The 18,613-nt window shown below is 41.8% G+C and overlaps 1 protein-coding gene across 1 annotated transcript; it reads right to left on the bottom strand.

Annotated features, from left to right (window-relative positions):
• Window positions 1-12,118: 12,118 nt before the first annotated feature.
• Window positions 12,119-18,546, bottom strand: SAYSD1 (SAYSVFN motif domain containing 1). Its single transcript, XM_077904156.1, has 2 exons — window positions 18,260-18,546; window positions 12,119-12,721 (listed from the first exon to the last, which is right to left on the bottom strand). The coding sequence occupies exons 1-2, from the start codon at window positions 18,464-18,466 to the stop codon at window positions 12,377-12,379; spliced, it is 552 nt and encodes a 183-aa protein (XP_077760282.1). The 5' UTR covers window positions 18,467-18,546; the 3' UTR covers window positions 12,119-12,376.
• Between the last annotated feature and the right edge of the window lie 67 nt (window positions 18,547-18,613).

Below are 18,613 nucleotides of genomic sequence, written 5' to 3'. Positions count from 1 at the left end.
GGCAGACTTAGAAACATGGCTCAGGACATGGGCATTTTAACCACAACAAATTTAATAGCCACAACAAAAAGGCCACAGTTACTATACCTAATAGGGCCAATCTTTGACAATCTATAACCATTTATGTACATTTCTGGCTTATAGAGACAGGTGTTTGACCACCATTTATTTTGTTCTCCAGAAAGCTTCAGAACTTTAAAAATACCTAGGAAATGAAATTTACAGTTGTATTGAACCCCACACCGGAATCCACCAATTTGATATCACCTTTACAATGAAGCCACTCTTAAGCTCTTTCATTTTTCAAGTTCAGGTAAGGGCAGTGAAAGCTGGAGGGCCGAAATGCAGGAGACACATTCTATAATGTAAAGACATATCACTCTGATGGAGCTAAGCCAATGTCCTTCTAACAGTATCCTTTTGAAAAGTAGAGTAAAACATCAGATGAAAAGACACTTGCACTGGGGTGCCTGGCTGGCTTAGTCAGTAGAGCATGCAACTCTTGACCTCAAGGTTGTGAGTTCAAGTCCCATGTTGGGTGTGGAACCTACTTAAAAAAATAATTTTTTAAAAAAGAACAAGATAGGGATCCCTGGGTGGCGCAGCGGTTTGGCGCCTGCCTTTGGCCCAGGGCGCAATCCTGGAGACCCGGGATCGAATCCCACATCGGGCTCCTGGTGCATGGAGCCTGCTTCTCCCTCTGCCTGTGTCTCTGCGCCTCTCTCTCTCTCTGTGACTATCATAAATAAATAAAAATTAAAAAAAATTAAAAAAAAGAACAAGATATGTACATTCATATTATATAAAAGAATAGGTTACCTTACAAAGTATACAAAGAATACAAAATATTCCAAAGTATGTTGGAATCTTCTTAGCAATCAAAAGAAATTTCCGTAACACCACATTTTACATAAGGTATTTACTAAAACACCTTCTCTCAGAAACCAGTAAAGATCAGTAAGGCTGCCAACCAAAGCAGGTTGGGGCCACAAGTCAGAAAAGATGCCACATTCATCGAGTCTTGGCATCAGCTGCAACCACATTCTCTCAAATTCTCCCAGCCTGGAACTCTGCCTGCTTCTCAGATTCAGCCCTTCTAGCAGCAAGTGTCCTTTGCCTCTCAGTTTCATTCACTGGGTTAGTCTTGGCATCATTCCTCACATAAGAAATGCAGCCACTTGAGATATTCTGCATCCATGGTGCAGAGCCGCTGAGGGTATGCCAAGCCACCTGAAACCCAGAAATGCCCCTAAACTGAAGTCATGTTGATAACGGCATGTGGGGCTCATGCACTCTGTGTAGCAGCAGCACCTGTGAACCAACTTTCTTCACTTGCACTCAAAATGGTGCCCTGATGTAGACTTCCAAAGGCTGCAGCAACAAGATCATGCATACCCTGTGTAGACTTTTTGGAATCTGATGTCTCTCTCCTCCTTCGGGATGGATCCTCCAAAGCTGTCATGTCCTAACATGAATTTCTCATTTCATCATCTCTCCTTAGGAAATGTCCTCCCAATTGCCCTACTCACCCTGCATTCACCAGCCTTTTATTAGGCATGAGGCTTCCTCTGCTTCTGGGAAATGTACAAATGTTAGAAAATTCTCCTCTTTCCTTAAATAGTTATTTGAAAACCACAGATAGGGGCAGAACCTGGTGTAACCCATAACCAAGAGCCAGAATAGTTAAAGACATTACTTTTTCACTGATGAAAATCTAGAACAAAGCAATTCTTTCCTATCATTCTGTGTCATTTCACTGTATGATATGAGTAGCACTGCCGAAGTCAATCTAAATCTCAGGGGAAAAGTCATTAGAAGGAACATGATTAAAACAAACTCTGCAAAACAAATCCATTTGTGTCCATAGAGATGGTCCACTGTAAATGAACTGGTAAATGTATAAAAAAAATACTCTGAAAAAAAAAATACTCTGCCTATAAATGCATACATTTTTCTCTAGGAATTATCAAAATACAATCAATATTATTAGTAAAGCAACGAGATGAAGTATTAACCATAGGAGAGAGGTTAAAAAAAAAAAAAAGACATGGGCCTGTAGAGGAAGTGTGCTATCTTTATTAGGGGATCAATGAAGGCCTTTCAGATGATATGACATCAGAGAGACCTGGCTAGAATAAGGAAACAACTCCTAGGATCATCTGGGGAAGTAAGTTCTAAGCAAAGGAAACAAATAGTGCAAAGACTCAAAAGCAGAAGCTCATGTTGTGTGTTAGAAGAAGGGTCAGCAAACTATGGTTCACTGCTTGGTTTTATATACAAAATTTTGTTGGCATCGTCATTTGTTCACATATTGTCACACAAGGCTGCTTTTGCTCTACAATAGCAAAGTAATAGCAGAGTAATGCAGAGACAGTACAGCCAACAAAACTATTGTCTGGCCCTTTACAGAAAAAGGCAAAACCTTTTTATTTTATTTATTTATTTTTTTTGCTAAACCCTTGTATATGATGAACATGAAGGAAGTGAATATAACAGGGAGAGGCAAGCAGGGGCCAGATCACTTGGTAGAACAGGACCTGGTAGGTCCTGGTAAGCTAAAACCAATAAAAAAACAACCAACCAACCAACCACCAAATGAAAGATGCATCTCCAAGGATTAGGGGTGCAGACATCATTTATAAGGCTTCCTTTCACCAGCTCACTTCAGTGTGCCTGTCTGAACTCAGCTTTTGCTGGTCCTCTGGTTCTCAGCCTTTTCTTGTATGGCAGCAACATGCACATCTGAGGGACACCTGGGTGGCTCAGGAGATGATCCTGGGGTCTGGGATTGAATCCCACATTAGGCTCCTTGCAGGAAGTCTGCTCCTCCCTCTGCCTATATCTCTGTCTCTTTCTGTGTCTCTCATGAATAAATAAATTTTAAAAACCTTTTTAAAAAATGTACATCTGATAGACTCCCATGAACACACCCCTGATAGACCCAGGCAAGCAAGCAGATGTATAACATGGAGTCACCTTGCAGGTGCATTAATAAAATGGCAAAACAAACATTCACAAATAATAATAATTTCCTAATATATTAAATGCATCACAAAGACACAATGAGAACCACTGCTACAACTACATTTTCTAGCTTTTTGTTTTTCATTTGAGCAAAATTCCAGACACAATACATATTCAAGTACCTTGCTACTCAAAGTATGGTCTGAAGACCTGTAGCATCAGCATCATGTTGGAGCTTATTTGAAATGTAGAATCTTAGGCCTTGGACCAGACCTACAGAATCAGAATTTTTTTTAAAGATTCTATTTATTTATTTGAGAGAGAGAGTGAGAGAGAGAGAGAAAGAGAGACAGATCATGAGCAAGGGGGAAGGGCAGAGGGAGAAGCAGACTCCCCGCTGAGCAGGAAGCCCAATGTGGGACTCAATCCCAGGACCCTGGAATTATGACCGGAGACGAAGGCAGAAACTTAACCAACTGAGCCACCCAGGTGCCCCAGAATGAGAATCATTTTAACAATCCCCAGAAGATTTGAATGGTCACTAGCATTTGAGATCACTATCCTGATTGGTCTCCAATTACTCTTTTCTAAGAGTTTGAAATATAGTTTTACATGTCAAAGAGGTTAGCCTATTTATACTATTCATACTAGTGAATGCTGGCTACAACTTAAAGGTTAATAATGAAGGATTGGCTAAATAAATAATGATACATTTATCTAAATAGAAATATTAGCGGCTGGCAAAATCAATACTGTAGAAGGACGTGAGAATTTATTCGTAGCTTATCATTAGGTGAAAAAATATCAATTATAGGCAAGACTAAGACTAAAACAAATGTATAAGTGATAATCAAAGAACAGAATGTGGCTCTTATTAATCTAAACAATATAGTGATGATATGACTAATAAAATGAGGAAAGAAAAATGGATAGGGAGTGTAAAGCAGTGTAGTTATATTGACTTCCACATCTTTCATAGCCACAGGTAACAATATGTAATTTAAAGCTAATAAATCAAGTAATTATATTTAAAATGTAAAATCAACTAACAGTCAATAGGATTGAGGACTGAGTATTGAGGAGTGAAGCTGGGAGAAGGTGGAAATACTAACTTCTTACATTTCTTTTTTACATGATATTAATAGTGCCTAAAAACCCAAAGGATTAAGTACTGTAAGTTAAAAAGAAAGCAAACATGTGATGAGATAAACAAGACTTCAATAAATATAAATGAGCTAAAGTTACCTATTAAAAGAAAAAAAGAAAATAGTCTCATACTGTATTACAAAGTAAAATTCAACTATTCTCTGTATACAAGTAACATACCTGATAAAAATGACTCAGGCTGAAAACCACAGTGTACACAGAGTCATGCTTGGCAAATGCAAACAAAAGCAAGCAAAGGTCCCAATTTTAATATCAGATAAGGATGAATTCAGGGCAAAAAGCATCAAAGAATACAAACATGGCTTTTTATAATGATGAGAGGGGACAACCTGTAACGAAGACTTAAAAGTAGGCTTTTTATGTACTCCAAAACCTAAAAAATACAAAAAAATTCTATAATCTCATGAAAATTATTGATTAAAAATATTAACAGAGTCTATCATCCACTAAAAGAACAATACATTAAAATCAAGGGTCAGGATCAGCGGTTGAGCGCCTGCCTTTGGCCCAGGGCATGATCCTGGGGTCCCGGGATCAAGTCCCACATCGGGCTCCCTGAATGGAGCCTGCTTCTCCCTCTGTGTCTCTGCCTTTCTCTCTCTCTGTCTCTCATGGATGGATGGATAGATAGATAGATAGATAGATAGATAATCTTAAAAAATAAATAAATAAAATAAAATAAAATAAAATAAAATAAAATAAAATAAAATAAAATAAAGGGTCATTTATTCCAGGAATAAAATGATGGTTTAATATGAATAAATATTTAAACTTATTACATTAATTGGTCAAAGAGAAAAATCACATAATCAATCTCCACTACACTGAAAGAGATTTTGTGAAATGTAACATCCATTCTTAATTTAAGAAGAAAAAACCTTTTAATAACATAAATACAGATGATAATTATCTATCCACTTACCCTAGAGCCAGCAGCATGCTTAATGGGAAAATACTAAAACCTGTTCATAAGGTCAAGAACAAGACAAAGACATCATTGACTATCATTCTGATTTAACATTTTTCTGGATGCTCTAGTCAATGTTATTAGATAAAGAGAAAAAACCAAGAGGTGTAAAAGCTGGGAAAAGAGGAGTCAAATTTTACATTATTGGAAAAGAAAATAATTATCTATGTGGAAAATCCAGGCAAGCGAGTGAAACACCATTATACTTAGTAAGAAAATTCAACAAAGGACAAGAGTTATAACAAATATACCAAAATCAAGAGCTTTCATATATATATATGACATCTATGTATGTATAAAAGGTCAGGTGCTCCATAAGTGAATGGATGGGTGGGTGGGTGGCTATATATATATATATATATATATATACACACAACCAGTTGGAAGAAGTAACATAAGTCCTCAGAATACACACTTTTTCCCAAGCACGCTAGTCTCCCTCTGTTTGTCACCTTTTTCCTAGGTGGTTTCAGGTGACTAAAAGGCTATCTTTGCCCCCGCCTGTTTTTCCAGAAAGTAGCTGACACTTGTTCAAACTCAGTACAAGGTCATCTTCAGGAGGCTGGCCCCTTCCAACCAGAGCCTGCATTCAGACATCACACTGTCAGAGCGCTTACCACATTATCCTGTAACTATCTGATTATCAGCTGCCTCTCCCATTTGACTGTGAACTCGAGAAAAGAGCCCAGCACCAGGCCTGGCAAAGATTAGTTCCTCCATCAACCTCCATGTTAGATAGTCCATTAGGCTTCTGATTCTCTTCATAAGAAATAACTCAAGCCTGAAGACAGACAGATCAATGGATAAAGATGGGCAGATAGATAGGGAGAGATATGTATTCAGAGAAGTTTAAAAAAGCAGGTGCTATTTATAGATTATTATGTCTCATTTGGTCACATTTATGAATTGTAATTCTTTCACCAATGAAAGAATTCAGTAAAAAAAAATTTATTCAGTAGAATGCTATTAAACTAACGAATGCACAAATGTATCTTTTTTGGAAATAAATGGTAACAGATTTTATTTGGTTCCTTTTCTAAAATATTTGTGATTTTTGTTGTGTTGACTTTTAGGATATTCCGATTTAGTTTTTTTATTATCATTATCATTAATATTATTGGTTTCCCCAAATTAAAACCTTCTACTGTAACACAAAAAATAGAATGTATAAATATACTTCATAATCCAATAGTTTTGCCATATTCTCAATCTGTTAAAAAAAAATCTTAAAAGATAGTTGAATAAAAAGTAATGTAAACAGTTTCACCAATGGGAACAAAAAGGTCAGGTGCTCCATAAGTGAATGGATGGGTGGGTGGGTGGCCAGATGAAGGACACAGAGAATCCACTCTCCATGTGATAGCGCAGGTGATCTCTTAAGAATGAAAATTGGGGGAGGTGCCTGGGTGACTCAGTCGGTCAAGCATCTGCCTTCAGCTCAGGTGGTGATCCCAGGGTCCTGGGATCCAGCTCCCCATTGTGGTCCCTGCTCAGCAGGGAGTCTGCTTCTCCCTCTCCCTCTGCCTGCTGCTCCTGCTGTTTGTACTCCCTATCAAATAAACATTAAGATAAATTAATATTTAATTATTAAATAAATATTTAAGATTTACTTAAAAATACATAAAAAAATTAAAATTAGATTGTGTCATTCTCTTACATAAAAATATTAAGTGTGTGTAAATAAAGCCCAAAACCTAAAAGAGAAAAAAGAAAGCAATGAGCAGAATAGTGTGCATAGTGTGCTACTGTTTGTGGGCTGGACAGAGAATAGTGTGACATGGGGGAGGGAGACTCTACCCCTGTAAAACTTACATGCCTCCTGAACTCCTGTATGCAAGTACAAAAATAAAATATTCTTTTTTATGATTCCAATGTTTTAAAACGAGTTTGTGTTTCTTTTTGTAATTGTTTTTATAATTTTTTTAAAGATTTATTTACTCATGAGGGACACAGAAAGAGAGGTAGAGATATAGGCAGAGGGAATAGCAGGCTCCCTGCAGGGGAAGCCCCATATGGGACTTGATCCCAGGACCCCAGGATCACAACCTGAGCCAAAGGCAGATGCTCAACCACCCAGGTGCCCCTGCAATAATTGTTTTTAAAGAAAACTTCAAAAATAATGCATCTTTAATTACCTTATAGTCTTTGGAGTTAGTTCCTCAGCATTTTAAAGCCATGCATGTGTTCTTCTCCATGTGTTCCAAATGAACAGTTCGAAAAATGGTGAACCTTGTTGCCCCTTTACAAAACACTTATCTTTCTTTGCTTAGATCTAATATATGCTAAGTTTCCTTCCTATTTAAACATTTGTGATATCAGTGGTTCTTGTTCTTTGGTGAACTTTGGCTTATGAGACTGCCCGAAGGAGGCTGCTAAAATACAGATTCTCAGGGTGCTAGGCCCAGACATTCTCCAGCAGCAGGTCTAGGTGGGGCCCTGGAATCTGAATTTTAACATCACTACAAGAGATTCTAATGCAGGTGGCCCATAGTCCACACTTTTCAAAATATTCATCTATGACTTAAGGAAACTCAGAATTGTTCATTTAAAAATGACAATCCTACTCAGTATAGAATTTAGATTTGAAAGTGATCTCAAAAAATAAAAAATAAAAAAAAATAAAAAAAATAAAAAAAAGAAAGTGATCTCTCCTGCTGACTCCTCCCCTAACACACACACACACACACACACACACACACACACTGCTTAGACCTTTATAAACATCTGTATTGTGTTACAAGCCTTTATAATGTGGTTCTCTGTGTACTTTGTCTTCTCTCTCAGCTTTTTGAGAGATCCAAATCTTTGTCTAACCCAATGCTCCAATGCTGCAAAATAAAAAAGTAGGTGACAAAAGACCAGAGCACACAGTTCAAATTTTACTTTCTTGGGCTTAGGGATCAAGTTTCTCCACCGGCTGTACAAGTTTCTAGTATCCCCCTTCCCCCCCAGGCCGCCTCCAACAAAGCTGATATAGACAAGCACAGTGCCAACCCCTTCAAAGCACAGTACTGCCTGCTAAGTCTAGAGACGGGCTGTTGTTTTATTTTAAAATATCAGTATAAATCACTTCTGGTAGTTTTCTGTGCCTTTCCCAGGACCTCTGATGAGCCCTTTCCTCTGTGAATTTTAGAGTGAAAAAGAATTCCCAAAAAAGTAGCACAAGTGGTTCAGATAAACAGCCCGGTGGGTTTTCCACATCACATAAATTATCAAGTGTAGGGAGAAGGGCTGGGGATGTATAGCAGCAGCTCCGTGCTACCCCCTGGTGGCAAGATGCTCCATGGCATCCCAGCCCCACCAGGTATCCCGGCTCTCACAGTGGAACAGTGTGCACTGACAGCACAAGCTCACTTACCGGTCCCCAGCAGCGCCAAGCCTAAATACAAATTTGCTGGTAAACAGTCAACAGTGAGAGGGGCAGGAAAACATGCAGTTAGAATGTTACTTTCTTCTGCCCAGCTGAGGATCATCATTCTGTCAATTGTGTAACTTTTTTTTTAAATTTTAGCACAGTTTATGAGCCTAATCTTAAGGAAGAGATCAGTCAAAGGCAAATGTGGAAGACCTCAACTCAAAGCACAACCCTAATAGCATAAAATATATATACCTAAATCATCACCAGCAAAACTCTAGAGTTTTTGAGAAAAGTCACTGCACCTACCAACGGGGACATTCACCCTGCCCTGACCCAGAACCTTCAGAATGGGTCAAGGCTAACTTGGAAATGATTGTCCCAGAGGTACAATTTGGGTGATTTAGCCTGCAGAACAGAGAGGACTGAGAGAGAACAGAGTAACATTTCACCAGTCTGGAGGATTTTCCATGTCCCCTGAGATTAGATAAGAAATAACATGGAGTGGCACTGAGGGTGGCTCAAGTGTCTCAGTAAAGAATTTCCTAAAAAGTGCCTACATCTTGTACCTGGATTCTTCTTTAGGGGTCACTAGGAAAAAAAAATATTTGGCCAGGAATAAACGTGCCCAAGGTGAGGGGGATGCATTTGATGGTACTTTGGGGTCCCTTCCAGCTCTACAAGCAGAGGTTCGTTTAACAGTGTCTATGAATAGACAAGATAGGATAATGTGAATAAAAGCAAAAACCAATGTACTTGTAAGGTTCAGACAGAAATGACCTCAACCCGTGCACACAGCAATCATAGGGACTGAATGCATCTCTGGGATTTCAAGTTCCCTGGTGACAGAAGCAGCCTTTAATGGAAGCTGCTTGCTGAGCTAATGGTAGGGCCCTGAGTGGAAATTCTGTGATCAATAGGCCTTTCTAAATTCAGGAAATCAAGACTGCACCTAAAGCCTAATGGTCTGATAAGAACAGCAAATACATACTGTCCTTTTCTCTCCTCCCTGCCATGCATTTAATTGGTTCACACCCCATTTTTCCTAGAAGTTAATGCTGTCATTATATGCAACCTTTGGCAAGAGGTGAGCTAGGAGAGGTGATAGATTGTGCACAGAAAATCCCTTGAAAGATGAGCTTAAGGCAATCAAGCTCCACCTCATTATACACAGCTACATTTTCAAAGAATGCTAGTGAGGTGTCCACTGCTAAGTCGAGTCTCTCCTATGCTTAAACAAAGTCTCTGCTGAGACTGCTAATTGGATCACATGTTCCCAGTTCAGAGTTATAGGCCCTTTGCTTTAGGTAAAAGTTTGATTTACACATTTTTGAAATGAAAATTCTTTCCTAGAACAATGCTTACTGAACTGGGCATTGTAGTGAGTCTTTGATCAGGGATATTTCTTCCTTGTATTTGGCTTGTATGAAATGTAAAAGCCCAAGTAAAATAGCAGGGAAATGAAGAAAGGCTTAAGAAAATAAATCAGGAAATGAAATCATGTATCTTAAATACAATCAAAACTTGCCTGCTTAATAGGGATTCATCTGTTTCCCACACTTTCTAGGGGCCCAGTTAGACAGAACCTGCAGAAGACTTCTTTATGAGGTAAAGAGAATTCAGCTCAAGAGATGAACTGACATCTGAGCGACAGCTAAACTCCCAATCAGCAAAGGGCTGGAGAGAGATTCTAAGCAGGTGAGAAGAATTTTCAACAAAGGCAGTTAGTTAGCCTCAAAGTGTGATCATGAGAGTATACCCTCTGTATTCTTCCTACAACTGAAACTTCCCTCACTCTATTATTTTTTAAAATTATTTACTTAATCTCTATGCCCAACATGGGGCTAGAACTCATGACCCCAAGATCAAGAGTCACATGCCCTTCCAACTGAGCCAGCAAGGCGCCCTGTCTCACTCTATTATTGATATTGCTTGTTTTACTTTGTCTACCACCGTCCCAGCTGAACTGTATGCTCAGAGCAGTAAGAATATGTCTGCTTGAGCAGCCCAGGTGGCTCAGCGGTTTAGCACCACCTTCAGCCCAGAGCGTGATCCTGGAGACCTGGGATTGAGTCCCATGTCAGGCTCCCTGCATGGAGCCTGCTTCTCCCTCTGCTGTGTCTCTGCCTCTCTCTCTCTCTGTCTCTCATGAATAAATAAATAAAATCTTAAAAAAAAAAAAAAAGAATATGTCTGCTTTCTTCACTATCATATCTCAAACGCCAGCCAGAGTACTGGCACTCAATGAATAGGAGTTAAATTTAAATTGAGCTAAGGTTGTGCTGTATGAAGCAAATCAGACAAGAATGAAAAAAGAATTCAGCAACAAGCATCTATTATTTAATGACATCTCATAAGTATTAAAGTTATTGTCATTATGTAAGAATAACTGCATTCTGAAGTTATGAAAACTTATGGAGGAATCATTAATTTCTTAAAATCTTAAGTTTAGAAAAAACTATTGCTTTAAAACCAGACTCTACTTACTCATCAGTGTGATCTCATAAAAAAGGTATTTAGTGGTTTACTTTGCCCAAATTTAATGAACCCAAACTCTAACTTTGTACTGGAAGGACAACTGAAATCATGTCTGTTTACCACCATTTACATAATTTCTTACCAGAGGCCACAGGTGACAGGGCTGCTTATTCTAGAGCCCTCAGAATATAAGAAACAAACCAAGTTGCCAGTAAGTCTGGAGTTCCACTTCCATAGTTCTCATTTGAATACACTCAAGAATTATTTTCTTGTTGAATTCATCAATAGCCAGTTACTAAATCTATCAACACTGACTTTGTGAAATCCCTCCTCACACCTGTCACTTAGGACTTTGTCTCATCTTCCTTCATTGAGTAGAAGCAGAATAACTGAGGAGAGTGAAAAATGGTGATGGGCAACGGGGATCTTTTGTTGAAAAGTAGATGTTTGAAAGACATTTTTTCAGGACGCCTGGGTGTCTCAGCAGTGAACATTGCCTTTGGCTCAGGTCATAATCCTGGAGTCCCAGGATCGAGTCCCACATCGGGCTCCCTGCAGGGAGCCTGCTTCTCCCTCTGCCTGTGTCTCTGCCTTCTCTCTGCATCTCTCATGAATAAATAAAATCTTTAAAAAACAATTTCTCATTAAGAAAAAAAAGATATTTTTTCAATACCATTAATGACCAAAAAGAAAAAAAGCAAGATTTAAAGCAGGAAGGAAAAACAAAAACAAAACAAAACAAAACAAAAAACAAACAATATCAACAACAAAAATCCCAAAAAACAAAAACTAAAACTTGCAGCTTAAACTTTCCAGGAAAAAAAAATGCTATAAATATGAAAAGACTTAAAGAAAACTTATTTTAATACACAGTTCTGATGTACTGCCCCATTCCTTCAAATAGCTGGGTACTTTTTTTTTTTAAGACTTTATTTATTTGACAGAGACAGAGGGCACAAGCAAGGGGAGCATCAGATAGTGGGAGAGGGAGAAGCAGGCTCCCGGCTGAGCAGGGAGCCCTGATATGGAGCTCGATCCCAGGACCCCAGGATCATGACCTGAGCCAAAGGCAGATGCTCAAATGAGCCACTCAGGCGTCCCTAAACAGCTGGGTATTTTAAAGTTACCTCCTCAGTGCCCTTCTAATGCTCTGAAAACCATCTCTCTCAAATAATGAGACAAACAGATCACTTTCCTGAGTAGGTAATTTTTATAAATTGCATCAGATCCACAGTGGTATCTTTCACAGGGTTTCACTAAAACCAAAGAAAAGTTCAAAGATAAAACTGCAGCAAAAGATCTGGGAAAGAATGTAGCACTTCAGCGTCCCAGAACTAACCTGCAAGCTGTCCTTATTCTTGGGCACCTGAAGTCAAACCCGCAAGCCCACACAGAAGGGCTCTGAGGACTACATGTGAGGCTAGCTGCATGACAACAGAGTTGGTCTATCTCCCCACCAGGGGTCTAAACTGTAACTCGTGCTCCAACTGCTCTGCAGTCAGGGTGCCCTGGATGGCTTCGCAGCCTGGGTTAAATACAGAGTAGGCACTCTTCTCTCCCTCTTTCCTCTCTTCTGGGCCTCGTGTCCCGACGTACATCCAGTAGAACAAGGACAGGACAAAATAGGCCAGGCCAAATTCCAGTTCCACAAACAGTCCCAGCAGGACCAACCAGAGAAGAACCTTCAGGAAAGTGATGCTGGTCAGGACAGACTGGTCCCGGGGCGATGACAGAGGAATGGCTGTATTCCGTGGTGGCTGTGATGTGCTGCTCCCAGGCTGAGCCACTTCCTAGGACACAGAAACAAACAAAGAGTAATGGGCTCAGAGATCAAAACCAATTTGGAGAGAGAGTTCTCATTGCCCTGAGAAGGCCTCCGGTTCATTGATTTCTATTTTCTTGCCCTGCTCTCTAAAACAATCATCTCCAAAGAACTCACATGCCCTGTTCCGACTGAATCGAAACTGATCTGCACTTACTGAGATGTGTGTGACTTGATAAAAAAAAAAAAAAAAAAAAACTTTACAGCATTTAGATGGATTCCCATTCATGGGAGTCACTTCCTCAGATTAGTCTTCTGCTATAAAGGGCTAACTTGTGCCCCATACAGAAACTCCCCAGTAATTGATAATGCAACAACCACACCTAATGCTTACACACAGAATTAATGTTTATTGACTTGATTAGATGAGCTATAGTTTTGTGAGTGACATGATTCTAAACTGAGAAGTATACCAGAAACAGGAAATAAAAATCCCTTCCACTTATTAAAAACAAATCATCAGTATAGCCACAACCTTTCCATCCCAGGACGGTCCTACACACCCCCAGGTCCAGGCAGTCTCTCCTAACTGGACTCCCTGCCTCCAATTTCTTCCCTCTCCAAACCATCCTACATAAAGCTGCTAAGTGAATTTCCTAAAATACCCATCAATCTCTTATTCACAAACCTTCAACAAATTTTACTGCCTGAAGTTTAAAATTCAAACTCCTTGGGCCGGAATCCAAGCAAGGCCTTCCATTCATTCAACAGAAAAGTGCCAGTACACGGACCCCTGTGTTGGGTGCTAACAGGAGACACAGATATTTAGGCAGCTTTAGAGAGGCCTGAGCTCTAGTCCAGTATTTTTTTTTTAAGATTTTATTTATTTATTCATAGAGACACAGAGAGAGAGAGAGAGAGAGGGGCAGAGACACAGGCAGAGGGAGAAGCAGGCTCCATGCAGAGAGCCTGACATGGGACTCAATCCAGGGTCTCCAGGATCATGCCCTGGGCTGCAGGCGGCGCTAAACCGCTGCGCCACTGGGGCTGCCCTAGTCCAGTATTTTTTCAACATTTTTGGGTATGGACCATAATAAGAAATACATTTTGTACCGTTGCCCAGCTATATATGTAGAAAAAGTTTCACAAACCAATAAATACCTTCACCACATATGAAATCCTCATTTTCTGTTCCATTTTTAAGTATTTTTAACAGAGAACTAGATCCTCTAAATTGATTTCACCACCAATAGGTCACGGTTTGCAGTCTGAAAAACAACGGCCTAAAAAAAATTCCGTGTACAACACAATCCACAATCCACTGCTCTATCAATGGATTTCTACCACAGTTCAACAGGTGTTACTACCCAAAGACACTGCCCACCTGTAGCCTGGGACAGGCTCCACTTCCTACCCATTCCTCAGCCCTCTGCCTTCTTTCGAGGCCAGCATGACTGGTGAAATATGTATGCTGAGTGAAGTAAGTCAGTCGGAGAAGGACAAACATTATATGTTCTCATTCATTTGGGGAATATAAATAATAGTGAAAGGGAATATAAGGGAAGGGAGAAGAAATATGTGGGAAATATCAGAAAGGGAGACAGAACGTAAAGACTCCTAACTCTGGGAAACGAACTAGGGGTGGTAGAAGGGGAGGAGGGCGGGGCGGGGGGGTGGTGGGAGTGAATGGGTGACGGGCACTGGGGGTTATTCTGTATGTTGGTAAATTGAACACCAATAAAAAATAAATTAAAAAAAAAAAAAAGAAATGTGTATGCTTGACCTCGGCCATCAACAGAGAGAGGGTGCCTCCTCAGCCTCCCAGAGCACTAACTGCTTCTCTTTCTCACTAAGCACCAAACTATCTGCCAGTTGTTTTTCTTTTAATGCAGGTCACACAGGTCCCTAGATTGCTACCAGGAGGCCAATGGACTGCCATTCATTATCTTTTGGCATCTCTAGACCCAAACACAGCACCTCACACACAGTTTCTCAATACAGAGCATAACTTCTAGTTCATTTCTTCAATTATATCCCCCCATTCTGTGATAATTTAAAAGGGGATCACAAACATCATTTGGTCTCAATAAAAAAACGGAGGTCATCTGATTTACGTTGCTTCAGAAATTCCATTTTGTTAGAACCTTTTTTCGTGTCAATGTTGTAATTATTACACTTTTTCAGGGAGATTGGAAAAGCCTTTAACATGCTATCAGCAACACACCCCCTTCTGACACACACACACACACACACACACACACACACACACATTTGTTAAGTAAATAAATGTCCCTTTCCAATTTGACCAGTGTGCAACAATAGGGAAATCACTGAAAGTCGCAGTAGGGAACTAATATAATCTGATTTATATTTAAAACTATACTCTGGCTGCCAAGCAGAGAATGGGCTACAAGAGCAAAAGCAGGTAAATTGTGAGCAGCTCATGCAGGAGGACCAGGCATAAGTAGGGGGGTGATGGAGAAGTCAGAGAGAAATGATGGACTGAGGGATACAGAATATACTTGGAATGTATACGACTTGAAATTCATAGTAGACTGAATTTATTATTGAGGGAGTATAGAAAGAATAATGCTTATGGCCACCACTTATTGGGTGCCTTCAAGATATCCTGTAATCCAGGAGACAGGCACTATTAATCCCAACTTACTGATAAGGAAACACTGAGATGTTAAGTTACTCCCCTAAAGTCACACAGCTAGTGATAGGCAGAGATGAGGTTAGTCTAGAATCCTAGGATGGTCTCCTTCCAAAGCCCTTTGTACTTTAATTAAGGGGCCTTTATGGGAGATGGCAAGAGGAAGGGTTAGACCTAGAAGGAGATGGAGGAGGGTAGAAGCCGCAAACCAACTAGCAAAAGAAACAAGAAGGGAGATACAGAAATTCCTTTACCTTATTTGGCACTGGCTTTAGTACCAGTGTGGTTAGTACCAGTGTGGCTTCTGCTATAAAAGCTGTGTATGGAAGTGTTTGTGGTGGTCACAGCACATGGGGGCATCCTTTAGGGAAAATACTTCCATTTCTTAAATACCAAGCTGCTTCCCACCTCAGGGCCTTTGCACCTGTGGTTTTTTGAGCCGAATGCCCACTTGCCTTCATACCACCTGGCTGGCTCCCTCTTCGCCTACAAACCTCAGAAAAAATGTTACCACATGTGCCCTTGGCCTTGTCTTGGGTTTTTCCAAAAGTGGCTCCTCCTTATGAAATGTCACCTCCTCAATGAGGTCCTCCTTGCCCACTCGATCTAAAGGTGTTCTGCATCTCTCACCCCCCCAACTCACTATCACACTATCCTGTTTTTTCCCCTTTCATAGCATTCATTATTCCACTCTTTTGTTTATTGTCTGTGGCCCCCAAAGCAAATGTGTGTTCTGCGAGAACAGGGCTTCATCGACCTTTATCACCCTGTTTCCTCGGATTAAGGACAGCAGCTGGAACAGAGTGGGCACAGGATATAATTTTGCTGAATAAATGAATGATGGCGAGGGAAAGGAAGATATTAAAAGAGGATTCCTAGATCCAAGGGAGTGATGCAAAGGCTGTGCTTAGCCAGGTGACTCCAAAGAAGGAGAGCATTTGAGCAGTGGTCAACCTGAGCCAAGGCTTGGGGTGAGAAGTCACAGGATGTGTGGGCACTTGGGGCTGCTGTGGGGGTATGCCTGGTGAGGGAGACGGGGCAGAGGGGGGTGGTTCTGCAGAATTGAAAGTCATAAGCATTCTGGGCTTACTGTGGTAGAAACTTGTCACAGAAAGAAATATTTTATCTTGGGGACTGTTTTCTTCAAGCTAAATTCAAGAGTGGCAGACGGAGGATATGGATGCTTCCTTATCAATGACAACCAAGAAGCAATTACAAATAGAAGGCTAAAGAAATTTCTGACAAGCCACCTTCCGTCAGCAAAATTATTAAGAGAGATGGATGGTAAATTGGGAGGGGAAAAAAAAAACAATTTAATGAGAATTTTCACACCAGAGCAAACCCAGGAATGATAACAGAATCAATGAAAATGTGCTTAAGACAGAATTCCTTATGAAAAACAGAGTAATTAATAAGAACCAACTGTGAGTCCAGCATGTCCTGTCATCCTTGTGTCAGGACATCAGCTTTTGGGTTTTTAATGGAAACTTTCTCAAGCTCAGCTTCTCTGGGTCCAATTCAATGATCTCATAGTCCTTTGGAAATGAGACATTACAGGCAAATCCTCATTGTGTGGGTTAGACATTGTTTTTTAACTGCAGAGAGGAAAAAGGGTAAGGGAAGTAGATTCTAAAATCTTAAGCGATTATGCTCAGTGAGTTCTAATCAACAATAAAGTTACCCTGAGACAAACTGCATGCAAGGAAATGGGATTGTTTGGACCCTGCTGAACTCTTTCTCTAAGTCTGATGGAACCCTGCATGTCATGGAGAATAATATCTAATCAAAATCGAGTAACAATGAGTTCTCGTTGGTTTAAAAAAAAAAATTGCCTAAAACCAGATTTTGTGCAATAATAAATGAACTAAGAGAAACAATTTTAAGAGGAGTAAGTACACTTCTGCTTCGGTACATTTTTCATTTTCAAAAGGGGTTTTTGGCTCTCACTACACTTTTGAGATACAAAGACTTTGTCACAGATTGTCTCAAAGCACCGAATTTCCCTCGGTGTCGTGTCCTGTATTCCAACACAGATAATCCAATCTCACACCTGCAAGGCCCCTTGCCGCATCACTCCTGAGTGAAAACGAAACGAAAATACAGATGGGCATCAAGCTCATCTGCAAAACACGAGGATACCAAGAATTAAAGGGTGACAAGTCTGTAATACTCATCGAAATACTGTTTTCACCTGAACATTTACTGTTGCACTTGAGTACGTTTCCCTAGTTCAACAGCGGTGCACAAGCGTGCACAAGCTACGGCCACCTCTCGCAGTTAGAGGGACCACTTTTTGCAAGTTTTGTGTTCAAATGCCATGTCTAGAGCAGAGGCTGTCCGGGCTGCATGCGGCCGAGGTGCGAAGTCAGAGAAATACTTCGCTACTGCCACTTCTTAGCAGTATCCAATTAGACCCTTTACGCCCTATTAGCGGAGGGCTGAGGCTGCAAGTGGTGGAGGAGAGGCTTCCCCGAAGCCGCAGGGCATCACAACCACTCGCTGTGAGGAACTCGAGGGCAGAGGTGCGTTTTTCCAGGGCCCTAGACCCCTCGTTTCCCGATTGCAAACAGGAGCTGCGTGGGTCGCAGGCTGGGGGAAAAAAAAAATGTCAAAGCCACGGATCAGCGCTGACACGAGTGTCCGGAGACGCCCGGGCACTGCCGCCGCGCAGCAGCCCAGCGCCGCCAGCCGCGGTGGGAGCCGCCGGAGGGGCGGGGCCTGCTCCTCGGCGGGGGCGGGGCCCGCGGGGCACCAGGCGGCGGGCGTGGGCGGGGCGCGGGCGTGGGCGGGGCGTGGGCGGGGCGCGGGCGGGGCGCGGGCGGGGCGCGGGCGGGGCGCCGACCGAGGCTTGCCCGGAGGCGCAGACGGCGTCCCGGAAGCCAGGTCCCGGGGGCGAGGCCTCCCTCTCACCTGAGCGAGGCTGGGCCGGGCCCGGGTGCTGGCGGGCCTCGGTTTCCACACGAGGAACCGTGTCAGCCAGCCTGGGGCTGCCTTGGGAGTCGCGGCCGCTTCCGCCTTCTCTCCTGCGGTTTGCGCACTGTGGCTCCGCGTGCTGGGTTCCGCCGCCAGCCCGGCCCGTTTCCTGGCCGCCCGGAACTCGGCTAACCGCTGTTCCATGGCGCGCGCCTCGGGAGCGCGCTCCCGCTCGCGGGGCCCCGGCTCTCCGCGGTGCCGGGCGTCCGGCTGCAGTGCGCCTGCGCAGCGGCGGCTCCGGGCCGCGCCTGCGCGCTGGCGGCTCCGGGCCGGCCCCCGAGCGCGGGCTTT

The sequence above is a fragment of the Canis aureus genome, chromosome 7 (assembly GCF_053574225.1).
Source record: "Canis aureus isolate CA01 chromosome 7, VMU_Caureus_v.1.0, whole genome shotgun sequence".
Lineage (NCBI taxonomy): Eukaryota > Metazoa > Chordata > Mammalia > Carnivora > Canidae > Canis > Canis aureus.
Note: the sequence above shows the minus strand (reverse complement) of the source record. Positions and strands in the feature narration are given on the sequence as shown.